Raw genomic sequence first — 20,201 nt, forward strand, 5'->3', positions numbered from 1 at the left:
GGCTTTCCTGTCTCTCTCTCTCACTGCAGAAATGCTAACTAAGCACAATAAATAAATAAAAGTAGTAGTAATAATAATGATGACTAGCAATTAAAGTATGTACATTGGTCATGTGCGCACGCTTCATACTTCTAAATGTTATATCCATGTGTGTATTTGAGCACTGCACACAGTATGTGTGTATAAATATCTATTTACAGTACATGCATCTCTAGGTGCATTTGCATTGTGTGCATGTTTCTGTGGGCAGTCTTGATATTCAAAGTGTCATGTGACAGTGTGCGTGGCGTATGTTTAAACCACACAGGCTGCCTCTGCATACAGACCCCCAGGGGTCCTAGGGGTCCATGCTAGAGTGTGTCAAGCTTTTGTGAGCTTGTATATCTGCTATTTTTGAATAGCTAACATATAAATTAAATGGTTAAAATGATTGTGATGCTACATTAACTGCTTTTGCTGGGGACCCCCTGGAACCCACTCCAAGGACCCCTGGCCTATGCAAAGCTTTGCGGTTGAGGGCAGTACAGTTCTCATACCAGGCAGTGATGCAACCAGTCAGGATGCGCTCAGTGGTGCCTCTGTAGAAGGCCTGTCCGTACCTTGGGCCCCATTTTCAAACTTCTTCAGTTGCCTGAGGTGAAAGAGGCGTTTCTGTGCCTTCCTCGCCACGCAATGGGTGTACAGGGAGTAGAGGAGGGGACTCAGAACGCAGTCCTGAGCGACTCCTGTGTTGATGGTTAGGGTGGCTCCAACAAAAAGCCCAGGATACAGCTGTACAGGCTGGGGATTTCTGTGTTGAATGCTGAGCTGCAATCTATAAATAGCATTCTCACATAGGAGTTCCTCTTCAGGTGGGAGAGGGCCGTGTGTAGTGTCGTAGCTATGGCGTCGTCGAGTCGTCGGTGGATCGGTTTTGGTTTTGCAGGTATTCGAATAGGTGGGGGTCCCGAGTGGGTGGCAACCTGCTAGTGCTCAGCTCTTTGAGATGCTTCTCAAAGCATTTTGCTCACTATGGGGGTGAGGGCTACGGGACGTCAGTCATATAAACTGGAATTATTGTAGCGGATTTGAAACACAAGGGGACCTTACCCACAGGCTTCGAATGCTATCAATGCATTGAATGGGAGATTTGCCTTACCCTCAGAAAGGGATTGGTTGTAAAATGTCTGTGACATAACCGATAGCTATGTCACGCACGCGACTGGAATCCCATCTGACGCTGCAGTTTTGTGTGTGTTAGTCAGTTGAAAAACCTTGATTCAGAAATGACTGGTTAAGGGACGTCTTCCTCCTTCAGCTCTTTCTGGGGCGTGACAGTCTTGATTTTCTCAAAATCTGCCGTTTTCAAAGAAATGCAGGAAGAGGCTGAAGACTGTCAGTGGAACATGGTGTTTCACAGAGCCAAGAACGGTGCTTTAAAAAAAAAGAAAATCCAGCCGACTATCACGCTGTCATCTCTGACATCAATCACTAGTTAAGAGTTTGACTGAGAGGAAATGAGATAATTTAACATGGTGTGTGTTGAAAATGTTGGAGAGTGTGATCAGACTCATGATGCAGTAGTGTGGGTATTTCTGTAGCGGGGAAAAGAAGTGAGTAAAGAATCTGGTTTTGTGCTGTCAAGCTGCAATCAGGGGTCTCTTTGCGTAAACAGATCTCAGAAATGAATCAAATCAAATCAAACTCACCCACAATGCATGGCAGTGGTTGTTTGCTGGCAATGAAATGGGAATCTGTCCAATATACACAAATAGAGGGTAGAGTGGCTACTCTTAGCGTAAACATGGAATTCATTGAATCAGGGTGAGGACGTAGGAAGAGGAATGGATGAATGCTAGAGTGTGTCAAGGTGACAGAGGGGAACACAGAGATGGCCAGAGAGATGCATGTTGTTCCCCCTCTCTACCCTCAGCATCCTGTCTCTGTACAGTCTCTGCTATCTCTAACTAAAGCTAAATAAACTGCCTGATAATAATCTTATGTAAAACATCTTCCCTGAATGCAAGAAAGCACCTTGTGAATAACCTGGTGGCTCAACCACTGTGTATGCCTACAACTTTATGAGTTGGAATCAATTTCATCTGTATAGCACCTTTCATACCAGGTAAATTCAATGTGCTTCAACAATAACTAGACACAAACAAATATAGCTTGCAAGCTAGTTCAGGCAGATGCACTGGAGCTTTGCATGTACACATTATGACGTGTCTGCAACACTGACGTGTCAAGCAGCAGACCGATTTAACCTCACCTCATTCAATGTTGTTCCTCTGGGCGCAGAGCAGGTGTCACTGAAGGTTGGTATGTGCCCGTTTGCTCCCAGCACCACCAGTGGGCTCTGCTTTCTCTAATGAAGCTGTTTAGGCACCATCCCCATCCACTCAACCTCACACAAAAAGAAAACCCACACCCAGAGGGTAAACACAGGTGTTACCAATGGTACTAATTAACCACTTGAAACTCAGCAAGTGGTTAAGGCTCTGTATGGTACCATTCCGGTCAGACAGATTCAGGGAGCTGCTATTGTGCATGTTGACTCACTGGAAAAGCTCTGCTACACTAAATGTAACAGAGCCTTAACTAGAATCATTGTTAACACCTGCTTACCCTACTATTGCGTCTCAATATGGCTGCAGTGAAAAAGGTCTATTTTCCTCTGTTCCCTTGCATCGTTCTCTGCCCCTGCATCCCCAAACTGGCCTGGAAACCAGACGAATATATGCCAGTGCAAAAAAATAAATAATAAATAGCTACGCAGTGATGTTAGTCTGGCCATCCCACTTTTGACTTTTGTTTCAAGCATTCAGACAAGACTTAAAGATGGAGAACAAAGCCCTGTGCACTTTGAATATGCCCTCCACAGTGCAGGTGAGCTGTACTGTATTTGATTAGGAGGGGAATAAAGGAGCAGTGAAAGTCCCTGGGCTGGATGGCAGACTGAAAGAGAGTAATGTTCCCCTTCTCGGATCCTATTCAAGCCCTGGTGCCTCTTCACTGTTATCCATTTTTAATGGCTTCTCATTGTCCTGCGTCCATGTACTGCATCCATCTTTGCTTGTCATTAACAAAGAGGCCAATCTATTATACATGTTCATGATCTGCCGCCTGGTCTAATGCCACACTGCCACGGGCACAGACGAGTAGCTGTAATTATCCCAAATACATTTCCAAACAGTTATAGCTTGATTTGGATTGACATTTAAAAAGAAACAAAGACACAAGCCAGTTTTAATAACTGTACTTGTCTGTACTTGAACTTGTTGTGAAGCATCATCAGTCATCACAGCCCCAGTACTGTCCCACTTCGAAACTTTGCATCTAGCCAAGTTTAGTCCAAACACCCGGACGTGAACTTGATCCACCCACTTTATCGAGCATTGGGACGTGACTCGTGTGCACTTGGGACAGCCAAATATCCCAGAATGCAATTCACACCAACCAGCAACAGTGGCGGAAGAGAGAACTCACAAAACATTTTCAAAATACTAGTGTTGTTGTGTCACAGAATGTAGTTTTAAGATGTTTTAGGTGATAATTTAGTTTTTTAAACTTCAAATGTGAGGTTGATTTATCAATGTAGAGAAAATGTGCTCCTACTTTTTCGGAGAAGTGAGGTCTCTCTGTGTTGACTGAAACACACACAGCTGATAAGAGCAGCGAGCTGCAGACGGCAATCTCGTGGTCTCAAGTACAAGTTCATCTCAAACTAGACAGATGCCTTCTCTGATCTCATAAACTAGAGAGAATGTTCTCCACAAGTTAACTTCAGAAGATATGTCTGATAACGGAGTAGCTTTCCTGTAAAACTGAAAAGGCTTTGAGACAGCCAAATGAATTATGAATTGTCAGGCTAAATTTAATCTACTCAGGTTATGACGTAGTTATTATTATATCATAATATAGCCTACATCTTCAAATGTAAAACAAAAACGGATAGTGGGACAATTGCGTTCCATTTATATTGATATGCATATCTCGAACAATGCCTTCAGCAATGATGTGCTAACGAGAGATTTGTGCGCCAACATTGCTGTGCTGTGATTAGCATCGCAGCATCAGCTGAGCTGTGTGGTTCGCTGTATGCATGTGGCAGCGTGAACTACACTGTGATTGGTCTACATTTGTGGGGACAGAGATACATAAATACAGACACACCCTGTTCTAGATGGCTGGCTCCTTCAGCACCACGACATACAGTAAACATGAGAGTTGGGGTCATTTAAGAAGGGGAAATGGCTTTGTACGATCCGTGAAATTGGCTTAGTAGCCTATATGAGTAATGTTATCTTTGAAGCAAAGTTGTGTAACATGCTTTTAACATTTAAGCTGGTGTAAATAGCCTGCTCAATTTATTTGACAACGTTTTGATCAAGTTTATATATATATATATATATATATATATATATATATATATATATATATATATATATATATATATATATATATATATATATATCTTTTCATTTATTATTATGAAAGGTTCTATACAAATAAATATTTATTATTATTATTATTATTATTATTATTACTATTAAAGAGAAATAGCTTCAGGCAGTTTTTTGAGACAAGTTTGATAAGTAATGTAGAAATAAGTAAACAAGAAGCAGCTTTTCCAGATTGAAGAGAAACTGCTATAATCCTGCTTTGGCGCTTGGAGCAGCGGTAGATAAGCCATGCACCGAGTATCATTCACACAAACACAAACACACACACACACACACACACACACACACACCACATTAAATCCATCCTCCCTTCCCTCGGTAAAGCCATTGAGAAATCCAGGCCATCGCCATTCTTACATCCCTCACGCTGAAGAAACGTGTGACAGAGACAGATGTGCTTGCTCGCTCTGTGCTGGTGTGTATGTGTGTGTGCGTGAGCGTGTGCGTGCACACGCAAGCAAGAGGATAAATCCTCAAGGCGCATGAAGCTTACAGACAGAGGTAGAGACAGATACGGGCTTGTCTGCTTGCATGTATACAAACACAGAAATAAATATTACTACCCTGTAAGCCCTCATCAGATGGTAGTTACCGTGAATAGATTAAATGCAGTTTAATAGCCAACACTCAGCTTCCCTGGTACTAACCTAGTGATAATGCACTGGGAAATTACACAACAGATAGGGCTCAAGCATTACTTGTTTACTGTCAAATCCTGAGCGTAGAGTATATGTACATACGATACGTATTGGTTACATACATTTGTCCACTCTCTGTGATAAATTAACATAAAAGGTTTTTACTGTGTACACAGAATAATCATGACAGGTCATGTGTCACATGTAATCAATTCCACTTCCCTCTCCCACTGTTCAACAGTAACAATCATTTAACTGTGAACGTAAAAAAAAAGGAATCATGCGGATCTCAGGATCCACATGGGAAAGGCATGGCTCCAATGTGGATCTCAGACTTGTGGCATCAGTCATCTATGATGTGAGTCGTCTATGACGTATGCCTCAGAATTTAGGCATGGTTTCAGCCCAATCAAAGCCTCATTGACTTACATTATACAATTAAAGTTATTAAGTTAAGTTAGTTAAATTATGCAAAAAGAAATAGTGGAAGTACTTTTATGTACATACAAATACTGTATTGGCGCTGATCTGTCCAGTGGTTTGCGAGATTAGCGCCTGACACACACAGACCCCTCTCATAGACAGCTCTTGCAGAGCCATGCCGTAAAAAAAAAGTATTCCGTTCAGTGACCACTGACCAGAAACAAGTATAATGCCATAAAAACATCAACCTATGTTAAAATGTATCAGTTTTCCTCTCTTTCTGGAAAATTACCTGTTCCATGGGACTTTGTTTTCAGTTCTGGACATCTGGTTCATGCTAGCCATGGTGATTTGCATTTAGAATTATTACGTCAAAAACGGCTTGTTCCTGAGAAAGAAAGAAACTGTATGTAATTTGCATGGGTAATGGAATACAAAGGACAATCATTTCCAGTGAAAGAGTAATCAGAAACTATTTTTCGCCAGACAAGTAATTACAAGGATTTTTACAAGGACACGTCAAAGAACATTCATAATTAATGAACGAAAATGAACAAAGTACATGGAGGTACAGCAGGACTCAGACGGTAGGTTATACATAAGGCACAAGATTCATTCTGACAGTAAACTATATTAGTCACAGCATCCATTCAGACAGTATACTATACATTAGACCCACCATCCATTCAGACAGTGTACTAAATATTAGACACAGCATGCATTCAGACAGTTGACTATACTGTATATTAGACACAGCATCCATTCAGACAGTAATCTATACATTAGACACGGAATCCATTCAGACAGTAATCTATACATTAGACACAACATCCATTCAAACAGTAAGCTATACATTAGACACGGAATCCATTCAGACAGTAATCTATACATTAGACACAACATCCATTCAGACAGTAGACTATACATTAGACACAACATCCATTCAGACAGTAATCTATACATTAGACACAACATCCATTCAGACAGTAGACTATACATTAGACACAACATCCATTCAGACAGTAATCTATACATTAGCCACAACATCCATTCAGACAGTAGACTATACATTAGACACAACATCCATTCAGACAGTAATCTATACATTAGCCACAACATCCATTCAGACAGTAGACTATACATTAGACACAACATCCATTCAGACAGTAATCTATACATTAGCCACAACATCCATTCAGACAGTAATCTATACATTAGACACAACATCCATTCAGACAGTAGACTATACATTAGACACAACATCCATTCAGACAGTAGACTATACAATAGACACAACATCCATTCAGACAGTAGACTATACATATAGAGTAGATTCAGATAATAGAGTACTGTAAACGGTATGTTTAAAGATCACCATAAATAGTGAGTACTCATTGTTGGGGCCATTGGCAGAGTGGTCCATTATCGACAGAGTGCATAGGATTGAGTTTCAGAATCAAACTAGCAACAATAGAAAGCCAGCAGCGCTCTCCCCAAGTATAGCTACTGAATAGTTTGAAATTATTTCATAACATAAAAACACCTGCTCAGCTACTATACTATCTTTGTGAACAGTACCAGTCGGTGCACGTCTTGGTAAGGTAAATTTAGCTCGTCATTTCCTGCCTTTTCTTTTTTCTAATCACACTTGCAGCCAAAATAGAGCAGGGCCAGAGTTAAATCTCTGCCGAAATGGGACGTTGCTAAAAATATTAGCCCACTTTATGAATGCAGGGGCCTGCAGGAGAGACGGATGCTGTGAAACAATACACCAGGCTCATAGATCACAGCGGGCTAACGCTGACTCTATACTTCCTTCACGCGACAGAGTCGCTTGTCCACAAGAACTGTGGAAAGCTAACAACACAAGCGATGTTACTCCAGAGCAGCCTATCAATTAAGCTGAACTCAGCACAAAGCTTCAGAACAGAATTATTTTGTTGACACATGGATATTTGCTATTAGAAGATCATCCGCTTTTTGTTGAATAACAGTTTTGAGTTTGTAGCCCAAAATGTTGGCCTACTTCTTTGCACTTTAAATATTTTACAAAGAACATCTGTGTGGTCCGCTGGCTTTCACCGGCTTAAGTCCAAATATTCTCCATCTCCATTTGTGCTAATACTATAAAAGCATGACAGTTACACCAGCTACCAATAATTCAGTCTTTTAATTCACTGTTCTAAAAAGGGAGGAAACCATTCATTCTTTAAATGAAAAAGTAATGAGTACAACTGGTTCCTCTGGTTCTATGGCCACTTACCCACCAACACAGACACTGTGTTACATATAGCAGTGGCACCCTCTGGTGGCGAGTTAACAGCTCCAGATTACAGCAGTGTTGTGGAGACTGGATGAGTGCTTTACAAACAGCAGGTCAGGACCTAAAACTGGGTCTTAGGAAGTTCTAACAGGATCACAAAGAAAGATAAATGAAGTGGAGGAGTACTATGTTTTTTTTATTATGGATACAGAGTTGATGGGTCAATGAAAAATTGTACCATAAAAAAAAACGAAAAAAACAATGCTGGGTAAGATGTTGGAGTGTGACCCAGACATGGCCACTACATTGTGCTGCTGTCCGGTCCAGTTTGTGGGACTGGTGTGATAAATACTGGTAGGACAGAGGAAGTTAAGGACGACTCTCCAAGGGCCAGTCTGCTCTGATCTTTTTTATTTAAATCGTTCCGCAAACACATTTAACTGAAAACATTCAATATGTACAGTACATTTGGGCTGAAGTTGACTTTCAGGCTTTGGGGGCTGGCTTTGTTTATATTATACATTTATAATCTTAGCTGTGGAAGGCCAGCGTTTGTCTCTGGAGTGAAGAATGTAACCGTTATAAGCAATATGGCTCACACCTGAGTGAGCACTGTTTTCTTGTCTCTCTCAACATAACAATAATTAAGAGTCTTGACTCTGAGATTGAGAGGGACAGGGACAGTGAAAAGTACATTTAAAGTGTCAATGTGTGTTCTGTCATTAAATAGATTCATAAATCCCATGACACAAAATGAAGTCAAAGCAATGCTTTTTATTGTAATGAGGACATGCCTGGAGCCATTACTTTGACCTCTATAGTTCTGTGTGACAAAAGAATATTCCCTGACTGTACTGTAGCAGATCAAATCTAGACAAAGCATTTTGTCCCGTAAAAATGATAAAACAATTAGAGGGGCAACCGTTAAAACGTTTAACAGTTAATATTCTCTGCATCGGTAATTAAAACAATCATTAGGCTCCTGATTCAAGTGATGCTTTTCAAGTATCCATTTACACTAAAATTAATGAATATTATACTGCACATTTATCAGAATACATTTGTCAGAAATAATTTAGGGAGTGCAACTGCTGATAACTTGGCTAATGGACAGCTCTTTCTTGTTCAGCAACGTCTCCTGCTTGGCTCGAACCGGTGAACCCTGTGCTCTCCAGCACCAACACATAACCACTAACGTTCTCACTAGGGGTGTGCCGATATATCGTCCCGCGATATATCGCGAATCGTTTTCGTGACGATATGTATCGTTTTGGGGGGAAAAAATATAGTTTTGAAAAAAGAAAAAAATATATATATTTTTTTTTTACAATAATAATAATCAGGCATGCAAACAGCCCCGAGGTGAAAAGGGTGACATGTTATTTTTTTTCGGGTCAGGTGTCACACTATTGCCCTATTTGGATTCAAAACGGCTATTGTAGCTGAAAAGCTACAAGTTTGCATGTCTGAATAATGCAAAAACAGAATTATTTGTTTGCATTTGCTTTTTTATTTGCTTTATATATATTTTAATAATAAAAAAGTGCGTATCGTATCGAAATCATATCGAAGTTGTGAGCCCAATATCGTATCGTATCGTTTCATGAAATTAGTGTATCGGCACACCCCTAGTTCTCACCGAGTTATTCACCTGTAAAGGATCCTGTTCAGGCGTTGTTGTGGGAGGATTTCAGCCAACAGCTGCGTTTATACCAGGAGGTCTGCACCCAAAAAAAAAGAAAACAGTGACACACACACAGCCACCATTTTATGTTCTTTGGGTGCGTCCCGATACCCTCGGCCGCCGTTCACAGTTCCAGCGAACAAGCGAGGTCTCCTTCGACGCCTTTCACGGGGGACGTTAGGAAACGGTCTTTCCCAGGAGGAAGTCTGCGTATTCCCTCCTGCGCAGCACGCGGTGCATTTTGAACGTGTTGGGCGAGGTGTCGGAGAACGACATCATGCGCTTGCGGAGCTCCTGGAAGGCGCCCTGGGACACCAGCTGCACCCGCATGGGTCCGATGCTGCCTTTGGTACGGAAGGACCGGTAGACCGCCGAGTCACGTTGGAGACACTGGTCCAGCTGGAGATGAGGAGGTGGTGGGCACAGACAGTGAGCGTTTGTTTGCTATTTGTGTGTCTTATGTCAAGTTTCATCTTTCATTTGCGCTATAATATTAGCCACATGAATCCTAGCATCCCTATTCTGACAATTTCATAATAGGTGTAGATATGGCAAAAAGTAAAATTGGCAAACATTCAGCAAAAACAGCAGATCTACAAGCTCACAATGTGTCACAACACGACATACTGCGAGCTTGTCGATTGGCTATTTGATGTACAACGAAGTGTAAAGGGTTTAAGTGGTTAAAGAGGATTTGAAGCATTTCTTTTTCAGCAGAAGTCAGTAAATCACATCCGTAAACCAACATCATCTAACAAGGAAAAGGTAGAGTAACGTTTTACCTTGTAGCGTTGCTCCTCTGACAGATTCCTCACTCCTTTCAGCTCCACAAACACCTGGTAATGAGGATCAGAGCCTCCTATTGAATCACCTGCAACATCAGAGGAACATTTGGTATATTATGAAGGTGCATAATCGTCCACTTAATGTACGCCAATCTATGTTTTCTGTGCAGAAGTGCAGAATTCAGTATATTCAGTGGACTATATACGTTATTCTGTATAGATTAATGTCTACAACAATAATTGTTGTATATTATTCTCTACCAAGGCATCTTGAAAAGCCCTTATAAAAGAGGTATTTATCCCCCTTCCCCTCCAATAAATACTTATTAGAAACAAATCTCTCTTCATGCAACTACTGCAGTATATACAGTAAGAAGTTGATAGATAACGGAATAAAAATAGGTCAATGTTACTAAAAAAAAAAATTCCACCTGAGCCCCTTCTGCAATTCCTTTGTGCCCCACTAGGTGGGGTGCACTTATAAAGACAACCCGAATTTTGTATTATAATATACATATCTTGAGAAAACAGAATAACCTACAGTAACATTATGTCTTTTGTATTGCCTTGCTTGTATCTTATTTTATTTCTATCCTCAGAATACAAGACTTTCAACACCTGCAATGTTGTTACTGCTATATTGTATTGTGCATTATGACAATAAAACACACATTTCTTTCACATGTGAATGTAATCAGCCAGAGAAATGTGTTTCCGATTCACACAGTCTGTTTGTTGCCTGCCACTTTAATGAAAATATGTGCCATTAGTTACCCAGGATGCCGCTCTCTGCGCAGCAGTAGTCGACCAGCTGAGCCCCGGGCCACAGGGCCACGGCCGCCTTCAGGGCCCCGAGGAACAAGACCTCAGACACCTTCTCGCCTCGCACGCTCAGCATCTGACCACGTCTGGAAGAAATCAACCGTTAAAGCGGTCACCGGTACGACAGGCAAAAACAAACAGCAAGTGACCCAACAAAAAGACACAGTGGTGCTCACGCGTTTGTGCATTAGATGTAGGGGTGTGCAAGGTTATTCGGTTAAACGGTTAAACAGGTCTGCCCCTACTAAACGTTTTCAAAATTATATTCGGTTATTCTATTAAATACATATTTTTATTGAGATATTTATGTTATTTCCATATTGCTGTCATCTCTTAATAAAAATTATGATTTTAACAAACAAAATAAGCAGGCGCCGATCACCCAGGGCTCATGCACCTACGGGAGACTACGAGCGCCCACTGGTCAAAGTCTGATAAATAATTCTGTGCGCCAGTTATTCCACCAATAATCCTATTGTACAACTTGAAATAGTATAGCCTACATTCACTGTTTCTCTGTGTCGCTCTCCGTCTCTCAAAGCGGTAGATGGAAAGAGAGAAGAGAGAGCGAGTGAGAGAGGTTAGTGAGAAAAGGTCTCATCTCACAGTAAACACTCTAGCCTCTTCATTAAGGGGTGAAACTTGGTCACACAGCTGTTTGTGGTGCTGGGTGCAGTGAGTAAATGTAACACAGCCTACTGAAGCTACAGACAGACACTGTCGGTTTGAAAACAAGAGCTTGGATTACTTAGTTTGATGGGAATGCATTGCGATGGAGAAATCACATCCAATATAAACAGGTGGATGTGAATCGTTCATGGTACCTAGTAGACCGCTGCCTGTGATCAGTCATTTGAAGAAATAATCCAGCATGTACTTTGAGGTGAGGAGTCCTCAATGAGGACATGAAGAAAGCATACTGTAGGCCTACGTTTTCAATCACAATTGTTTGGCTGAAGATGAAGATCCATTCTATTATGTCATGTTATGGTTTAAACTTTATGGGGAGCTGGTCAGCGTCGACTTGCTATAGTGACAGCCTAATTGATATGACCTACTTTAGCGCAGCACATTGGAATGATGTAATCAATTATTTGGGAGCAGGTGTGTAAGATTCCAATAGTATAAACATTTTAAATGGCTTTCATATACTCTTTTAATATTTTTTTCAAATGATAATTGGCCTTATAAATCGAAATGTGCTTAGATTGGGCTATTTACTGGGTGTTAATATTAATAATACAATTAATTAATACATTTTTGAATATTCGAATTAACGGTTAAAAAAATTACGTGTACACGTCACTGAAAAAAACGCTGGGAACATCCCTAATTAGATGAGAAACTTGGGTGTCATATCCTACCTGTATTGAAACTCTACCAGTGGACACTGGTTGTGGAAACCAACCACTTTCACCACGTCTCCAATTCTGTATCTGTAACACAAATAAACAAAACAAAACGGCACACTCTCAGCGGATATGTTTTGATAATTTGCTGTAAATGTCTTTCTCTAAGGCCTCCCAAATTATGGACCCAAAGGTGATGCATTGTTTAGGACAGTGGTTCTCAAACTTTTTCATGCCAAGGACCCCCAAAATGATATGTATTTGGCCGCGGACCCCCATCTCAAAATATTTTGTTCCAGGGACCCCCAGAAGCAAAGATTTCAGTTACAAATATTCGCTTAAAAAATATATATTTTCAAAGATTTGCACACATTTTCCTGATTTTTCAAAAATAGCAGATCTACCTTTTATAGCCAAAGTATAAAAGGTTAAAGTGGTTAAAATTAATGTGATGCTATATTAACACATTTTGCCGGGTACCCCCTGGAACCCTTTGAGAACCAATTGTTTAGGACCCTGTGTTGCCTTAACAGTTGTTCCCGTTGGGCTGCAGAGCGAGTCCTGACCTGTACAGTCCTGATGCGTTGGTGACCACCAGCTCGTAGTTGTGTCCCTCCTGCACCTCGCCCATCAGCAGGGTGTTGGGCTGCTCCTCGTCCAGGCTCCCCTCGGGCAGGAACTCACAGAACATGGAGCGTGGACACAACAGGTAGCGCCTGGACACGTCTTCGGGCCACAGGTTCACCCCAATCAGACCTGCAGGGGCCCCCACAGACAGTTACTACACCAGCAAAAGTCACAGACTTGTAGAGTCCAACTTAGCTAGGGACCAAAAGTGCAGATTCAACCCAAGGGTCATACTGTAGTGTACTATGTAGTGGTACCCACATGGATGCATTTGTTATCAATGGTTGGACTTGCTCATAATTCTTAGTGACATCTCTCAATTAAGTTTAAACCCTGCATTAAATTATCCATTAACCGTGACCTTGATACTGTCCAGCATTGACTTAGTAAACAATTTTATGTTACTTTTGTGATGCATGGGTTTCTACCTTCAGTAGCGGCGTAGAACGGCGAGTAGAAGGGCACTCCTTCGCAGTAGTGGTCTCTTAACATCTCTCCATAGATCTGGTTAGAGCCAGAGTCCGTGGCCAGCACCAGGTGGAGCTCGGGCCACAGGCGCCTGGCGATGCCCCGGAAACCCTCCTCGAAGTGGGCCCGGAGCTGGGCCGCCCTCTCCAGGTCTGGTTTCATCAAAGCCTCCAGCCTGGCCCTCACCCCTGGCTCTAGGGCCAGAGCGCTGCTGACCGTCCCTCGCTCGATGTCGTCCACTAGCTCCTGCCAGCGCTCCTGTAGGGGTTACATCACAGACTGAAAGGCTGGAGGGACAGCATGCAAGGGCAGAGCAAAAAAGATATCGTTGCTGTCCGGCAGAAACCAGCTAACTCCATTTTGACGCTTTTAAATTTTTTTCCATAAATCAGGGCCATTGAACACCCTTTACGTCTGTGTGTTGGGAAAAAAATATTGAACCAATGAAAAGCATTACAAAGCACTTCTGACAAAACCAGATAACTCCATTGGATTCCTTTCTGCTAAACCAGCGAAGTCCACTGCAGTTAGCTGGTTTTGCTGACTCCAGGCTTTTTGACCTCCAACCTCATTGTGAGCTTGGAGGTCCATTCAGCTGTTCTTATCAATGATGAACAAAACCTCCTAACTTTTTTTCATTTCCTGAAAAATTAACACATGGGGTGCCAGAATTTTATAATAACAGAATGCGTTCGGTGCCTGGAATCTCACCGTTAAGCTCCATTGTGCTGTTTAAAGCTGTAGACTCCATGACGAGCGATCCATGAAAAAAAAAGCATGCCTCCATTTTGCCCGATGGGCCTGGCTAACGGCTGGAATGATAACATCTTTCACGCGGGTCACAATGGCAAAGGGATCGCGGATACAAAATTAGTTGTTTTCCCCAGCGTAAAAAGTTTCGGAGTTATAGGGGTTTTAGAGAAGGAAATAGAATGGAAGCAGATGGGGAGCCATGTTTTTGACACAGTGATCCATCTGTCCCTTCCTTCTCAGAATCGCCTAGGGTGATTCCAGAGCTGCTCTAGCCCCTCCCGCGTGGAAAGAAACGAAAAGAAAAAAAAGAACGTATATATACCTTTTTGGCACTCCACAGGTGTATTTGCAAAAAGGTATACGGTTTTGGCACTCAATGTGTTAAAATGTTTTAGTTAGCTGGTTTCTGCCGGACAGCAGAGATATAAGACTATTCTATTCTATAGATATAATAATTCTTCACGTATAATAACAGTATGATAAGGTTGGCAAGGAATATCACTTCAAACACTAGCCATGCTTTGTATGGAGAATATAGGTTGCTGCCTTCAGGAAGGAGATACAGTGTTCCAACATACAATAAGGTCAAACTGAAGAGGTCCTTTGTCCATGAGACGACATTGAGGCTTAATCAGGAGTTTAGGCCAAGGGTAGGCTGAGTGGTGAACATGGCTCTTGTCTTTGTATGTCTTTAGTGTGAACTGACAATAAAGTATTATCGTATCGTAAGACTTAGTTCAATTTATAATTACGAACATCATTATTTTCCCTTCAAAATAATCTCCCTGAGGTGATTCCCAAATGCAAAAGGTAGAAGTCTTCAACTGATATTTGTCTAACTTCTAACGTGACATTGATGGAGTCATCCAATCTCTTTCAGCTTTGTCTAAGATTTTTAGGAGCAGAAGAAAATCCCACACGGCGAGATCGGATCGGATTTTTAACAATAGTAACACTTCTTGAACAAACAGCAGTGTGTGAAAAGAGTCTTGTCATGGTGCAGGAACCAGAGACACATAGTGTGCGGCGGTTTCTCCTAAATATAGCCAAAGTATGAAAAAGAGCTCAATTGTTTAAAGGCCAGATTGGCTGATTGACCACCAAGTCCAGTCCTTACACAGCACCACCTCTGATCCTCTGAAAGTCTTGGAACTTTTTAATCAGCTCACCTTTTCAAATACAGAACAATGTCACCTTATGTCCTGCCTTATCTCTATACTGTACCTGTAAGGCACTGAAGGCATAGAAGACAGTGGAGGCAAAGTTGGACTCCAGAGTTCCAATACTGCGGTCTTTTAATGCAAAGAGAAGGTGGAGGTAGAGGGTATCCTTCTCACTGGGAACCTGAAATAAGACACAAAAAACAAAACAAGATACTGCATGAAACAGACACTAGTGATAACAATTCTGAGGAATAATATGTTGACTAATTAATTACTAGCTAATTAAGAATCAAAGACAATCCTCGTATATTTTGTATGCATTTCTCATCACTGTGTTTCTCTGTATATGAAATGCAATATATCAGCAATGACGGCCTCTGTAGCAGTGCTACATAAATAGACAAAACTTGAACTTGACTTTGTCTATATTTTACCATACCATAGCCAATATGGAATAAAAATATATTGATGAAAAACAGAGAATCTCAACACACGTGATGCTGTTTCAAAGCTGTTTGATAGCTTTATTTCTTGACTTTATTCACCTGCAGCTCTATGGAATAATGTGTTCTATTGTGTTCAGATAGACAGACAGACAGACAGACACAATGTTAGTTCTACCTCGAAGGCAGGTGCGGGGGTGGTGTATAGGTTGAGCATGTGTTTGGAGGAGGCTGGGGTGGAGGAGTTGGGTCCGATCGGGATGCCAGCTTCCGACTGGCGAAGTGTGGGCGTATAGAAGAGCTTGGTGGTACGTTGCAGGCTCTCTGAGGCAGGGAACGCTCTCCGCATGGCATCCAGACACACGGCCACCCCCTGGAGGACACACGCACGCACGCACACACACACACAAGTTAAAGGTATAGTTTACAGGACCATTTTCAAGACTTCGGAAAGTGCTCATTGTTCTATACAGTGGTTCTCAAAGTGGGGTCCGGGGACCCCCAGGGGGCCTTGAGGGACTTCCAAGTGGTCCCCAGCTAAATGAGGAACTGTTTTAACCACTTAAAGGGATACTTCACTCTCGGGCCGGGGACACATTTAAAAAAAATATTAAAAATAAATGAAAAAAGTTATGGAAAATTCATGGCCCCCTCACACATTAGTAGGACACTCTAATGCGTGAGGGGGCCATGAATTTTCCATAACTTTTTTCATTTATTTTTAATATTTTTTTAAAATGTGTCCCCGGCCCTAAAGTGAAGTATCCCTTTAAGCACTATTTTTTAAATTGCAAAAATACCCAATCTATAAAGCTCACAACACGTTCGCTATTTTTGTTTGCATATGACATGGACGGAATAGGGTCTGTGGCTTCCTTAATGCATATCAATTTGGGTTTTTGAATATTAATTAAGTTAATTAAGGGATACTTCACTTTAGGGCCGGGGAAACATTTAAAAAATATATTAAAAATAAATGAAAAAAGTTATGGAAAATTCATGGCCCCCTCACGCATTAGAGTGTCCTACTAATGTGTGAGGGGGCCTTTATTTTGCCATAACTTCTTTCATTTTTTTTTTATATATATTTTTAATGTTTATTTTATGTGAAAGTGAAGTATCCCTTTAAGTTTAAAGTTTTTTTTTTCTTTGCCTACAACAAAAATGTTGTAGGCAACATACATTCTGAAATAGAATCTTTAAATCAAAATTTTCGAATCGATTAAAAAATGTTTTTCTTTTTGACAAAATATCGATCAAAACATCCGTAATTGGTGGTCTAGGTCTAGGACAGTGGTTCCCAAACTGGGGGTCGGGACCTCCAGGGGGGTTCCCAAATTACTTTGGGGGGGTCCCCAGATGATTAGCTTAATGTGTTTCTCACTCAACAGTAAACAAAGCAACATACAAATGTATACAGGGTATCTGCACATTTCTAAAGTTACATTTAAGACATTTGTAATACCAAATTGGCAAAATTGTCAAATATTACTTAAGAAAGATGCAGAAAGAAAGATGATCTACAAGCTCACAACGCCTCGCAGTGTGAGGCGTTGTGAGCTTGTAGTTTGACTATTTTCACAATATTTATCAGTGGAGTCAAATTAAATGTAAATGCCTACAATTCCAAGTGCTTGTCAGGGTGGGGAGTCCCCATTTAAAATTTGATTGTTTTTGGGTGGGGTCGCGGCCTTAAAGGTTTGGGAACCCTTGGTTCCCAAACTTTTGGGATTGGCATTGGACCCAAAACTCTGGCATCGGCCGGGCTCTAATCTGAAAAGAACCGACACTTTTTGGGGCTTCCGACTCACCTGTAGGAAGAACTCTGTGTTGGTGTCCTTGGTGCTGAGGAGCATGGCACTGGCACCCGACGTCCCGGACGTCATGGCCAGGATGACGGGCTTCCCTGCGATGATCACGTTCTCCTCCCCGGCAGCGATGCGTTGGATCAGCTCCCGGTAGTGTTCGTAAGTGGTGACAGGATGACGCGCCCTGAACGTGGCGCTGTCTGAAATGATGCCAACATGACAGCACCGGATGTGTTGAGATTCTTATCAGCCAAAGTGCCACCTAAGACCCTCTTTTCGTTCAAAAGTTAAACTACTATGTATATTTGATATATTGTAAACCAGTTGGGAACAATGTGGGGTCCGGTGACCCCCAGGGGGACCTTGAGGGGGTTCCAGGAGGTCCCCAGCTAAATGATTGATAGTTCCTTAATCTTCACCATTATTACAGGACAGGTACATCTTTACAAGTCCAAGTAAATACAACTAAATAATGTAAAAGAATAGCTAGCTGGATCAGAGTTTCACTTTTATCTCTACAGTGTCAAAGACAGAAAAGGTTCTGGACCAATTACAGACCAAATCAAGTCTAACAATAAAAAATTTCTGCGATTGGGGTAGCAGAGATACACATCTTTTCAAATGAGGATCCTTGGCCTAATGCATATCAAAATGGGAGTCCTTGAAATTAAAAAAGATTGAATCACTAAATTAAGTGACAGTTTTTAACAATGTCACTTCCATAATTTCTATTATTATTCTTTATCAGAATTTTCTCATATCTCCACTCCAGTGAATAACGTATTGCTGGTTATGCAGTCAAGCCACACAACACAGTCTACTTTGTTTTCATGTTACATCACAGATGATGAAGGTCAACCTGTTCATACCACTATAGCTCTGGCCCAGAGCTAGTAATATTCCCTGTGTTGTAGAATATTGCTAAATATAAGTACATATTTCAAAACCTTCGATTCTCTCTTTACCTTTGATCGAGCAGAAATCATACTGCTCTCCATAACACGTGCGTTCGTGTTTACGCAAGCGCTTCAGCAGGGTCTCCTCCTGAACTTGCTTCACATTGAGCGTGTCGGCGTCTAGTTTGCCTCTCTGTCGCTTCCCCAGCCAGCCGATCACTTTCCTCGCTAAATACTGACTCAACAGGCTGCCGACGGACCGCTGATTGTCTCCTATGAGATAGTTCCTCCAGAGGAGAGGCATCATAGCAGCCGCGGACAGCACGCCCGCAGCGGCCAGGCGAACGAACCCTGTGTGTTACACAACCACCACCAACACATTGTACATTTAAATATATAGACTGGGATAATTTCTCTGTACGTTTAAATATCCGGTCTAAAGCGGATACGGAAACGGTGAGTGTGCTTGGATTAAGCCTATGGAAATGACCGGATACAGTAGGCGGGCTCTAGGCCGGATCTGAGCAGTCAGCGAACAAATAGAAACCAGGCTTTCCACAGGTACTGCGTGCGGAAAGCATAATGGTGCAATGAAGGCATTTTTATAACTTATAAGTGATACAAACTTAAAATACGTAAATACATTTAAATCAATACAGCATAGCCCCATCTGGCCACCACCAAATACATAAATAATACAAAATCACGTGAACAGAACAACATTGCATGATGTGGCTTAGCCATGGATCCAAGACGGTCATCTGTCATGACCGTCATGGATGAACTTCAAAATAGTGTTTTAACTTTCTCCCTTTTTGGCCCGTACATCTACATAAACGTTCATATTTCAAATATAAAGTGTTTACCCCATGGCCACAGATGTTACAATTGTGTACGGGCCCTCAGACGTACACGTATGTTCCGTATTGTTCAATAAAAAGCCTTTTAATCCAATTGGTGGCCATTTTCTCATGGTTATAATGTATCAGAGTGCAATACACCTCTGAACCGATAGGGTCGCCTAGTTGAAAGCATATGGAGAAGATACGGAGAAAATGGCCACCGATCGGATTAAAATGCATTTTATTGAACAATACGGAAGATACGGGTACTTCTGAAGGCCCGTACATAATTGCAACATCCATGGCCATAGGGTAAGCACTTTATATTTGAAATCTGAACGTTTATGTAGATGTACGGACCAAAAGGGGAGAAAGTACTAACACCAGGTTACGGTTCATCCATGACTGTCATATGATATATGACAGTCATGTTTCAGGGCTGGTAATGACTGATCATTGTGTAGCAAAACAGGCCAAACATGTGGTGATTAATACTGTCTTTATACCTTGATTGTGTCCAACGATGGCAACAGTGATGGAGAGGACTGCAACGGCCAGCTGCCACGCAACGTGAAGCCACGACGAAGCCATCTGAGACAAGTGAAGGTGTCCACACTGTCCAGGGATCATGGATTTACCGGCTTAAGCCGTTTTAAACAATAACTTTATTTGGCCTGCATTGGAGAAACGATCAAAGTTTCTTCACCCCCACTTGCGCAGTTTTGTCTCACTAGTCACTTCCGTGTTTTGTTTTCAGCATGCTTCTCTGATTGGCTAAGAAAACGACGGGCG

At 41.6% G+C, this 20,201-nt stretch overlaps 1 protein-coding gene across 2 annotated transcripts; it reads right to left on the reverse strand.

The window, feature by feature from the left end:
* Positions 1-8,163: 8,163 nt before the first annotated feature.
* Positions 8,164-20,135, reverse strand: ghdc (GH3 domain containing). 2 transcript variants are annotated; one of them, XR_013934804.1, is made up of 12 exons: positions 19,916-20,135; positions 18,637-18,918; positions 17,675-17,871; positions 16,042-16,236; positions 15,482-15,601; positions 13,465-13,762; positions 12,976-13,165; positions 12,425-12,496; positions 11,013-11,146; positions 10,236-10,324; positions 9,396-9,852; positions 8,164-8,960 (listed from the first exon to the last, which is right to left on the reverse strand). XR_013934804.1 is itself a non-coding variant. In XM_080454584.1 (11 exons), exons 1-11 carry the CDS (start codon positions 20,037-20,039, stop codon positions 9,631-9,633), a joined length of 1,923 nt encoding a protein of 640 aa, XP_080310710.1. In that variant the 5' UTR covers positions 20,040-20,135; the 3' UTR covers positions 8,164-9,630. The 2 variants fall into 2 exon arrangements, 1 of the variants encoding a protein (XP_080310710.1); XM_080454584.1 differs by having other exon boundaries at positions 8,164-9,852.
* Positions 20,136-20,201: the final 66 nt, after the last annotated feature.

This window comes from Gymnoscopelus braueri, assembly GCF_963280865.1.
Source record: "Gymnoscopelus braueri genome assembly, chromosome: 17".
Taxonomy (NCBI): domain Eukaryota; kingdom Metazoa; phylum Chordata; class Actinopteri; order Myctophiformes; family Myctophidae; genus Gymnoscopelus; species Gymnoscopelus braueri.

Coding starts and splice junctions, on each gene's coding strand:
- ghdc (XM_080454584.1), bottom strand. CDS start 20,039: ATGATCCCTGGACAGTGTGGACACCTTCACTTGTCTCAGATGGCTTCG. Junction 17,872..18,636: donor TGATTTCTGCTCGATCAAAG/GTAAAGAGAGAA, acceptor GCATCATTTCAG/ACAGCGCCACGTTCAGGGCG. Junction 10,325..11,012: donor CGCAGAGAGCGGCATCCTGG/GTAACTAATGGC, acceptor CTGATGTTGCAG/GTGATTCAATAGGAGGCTCT.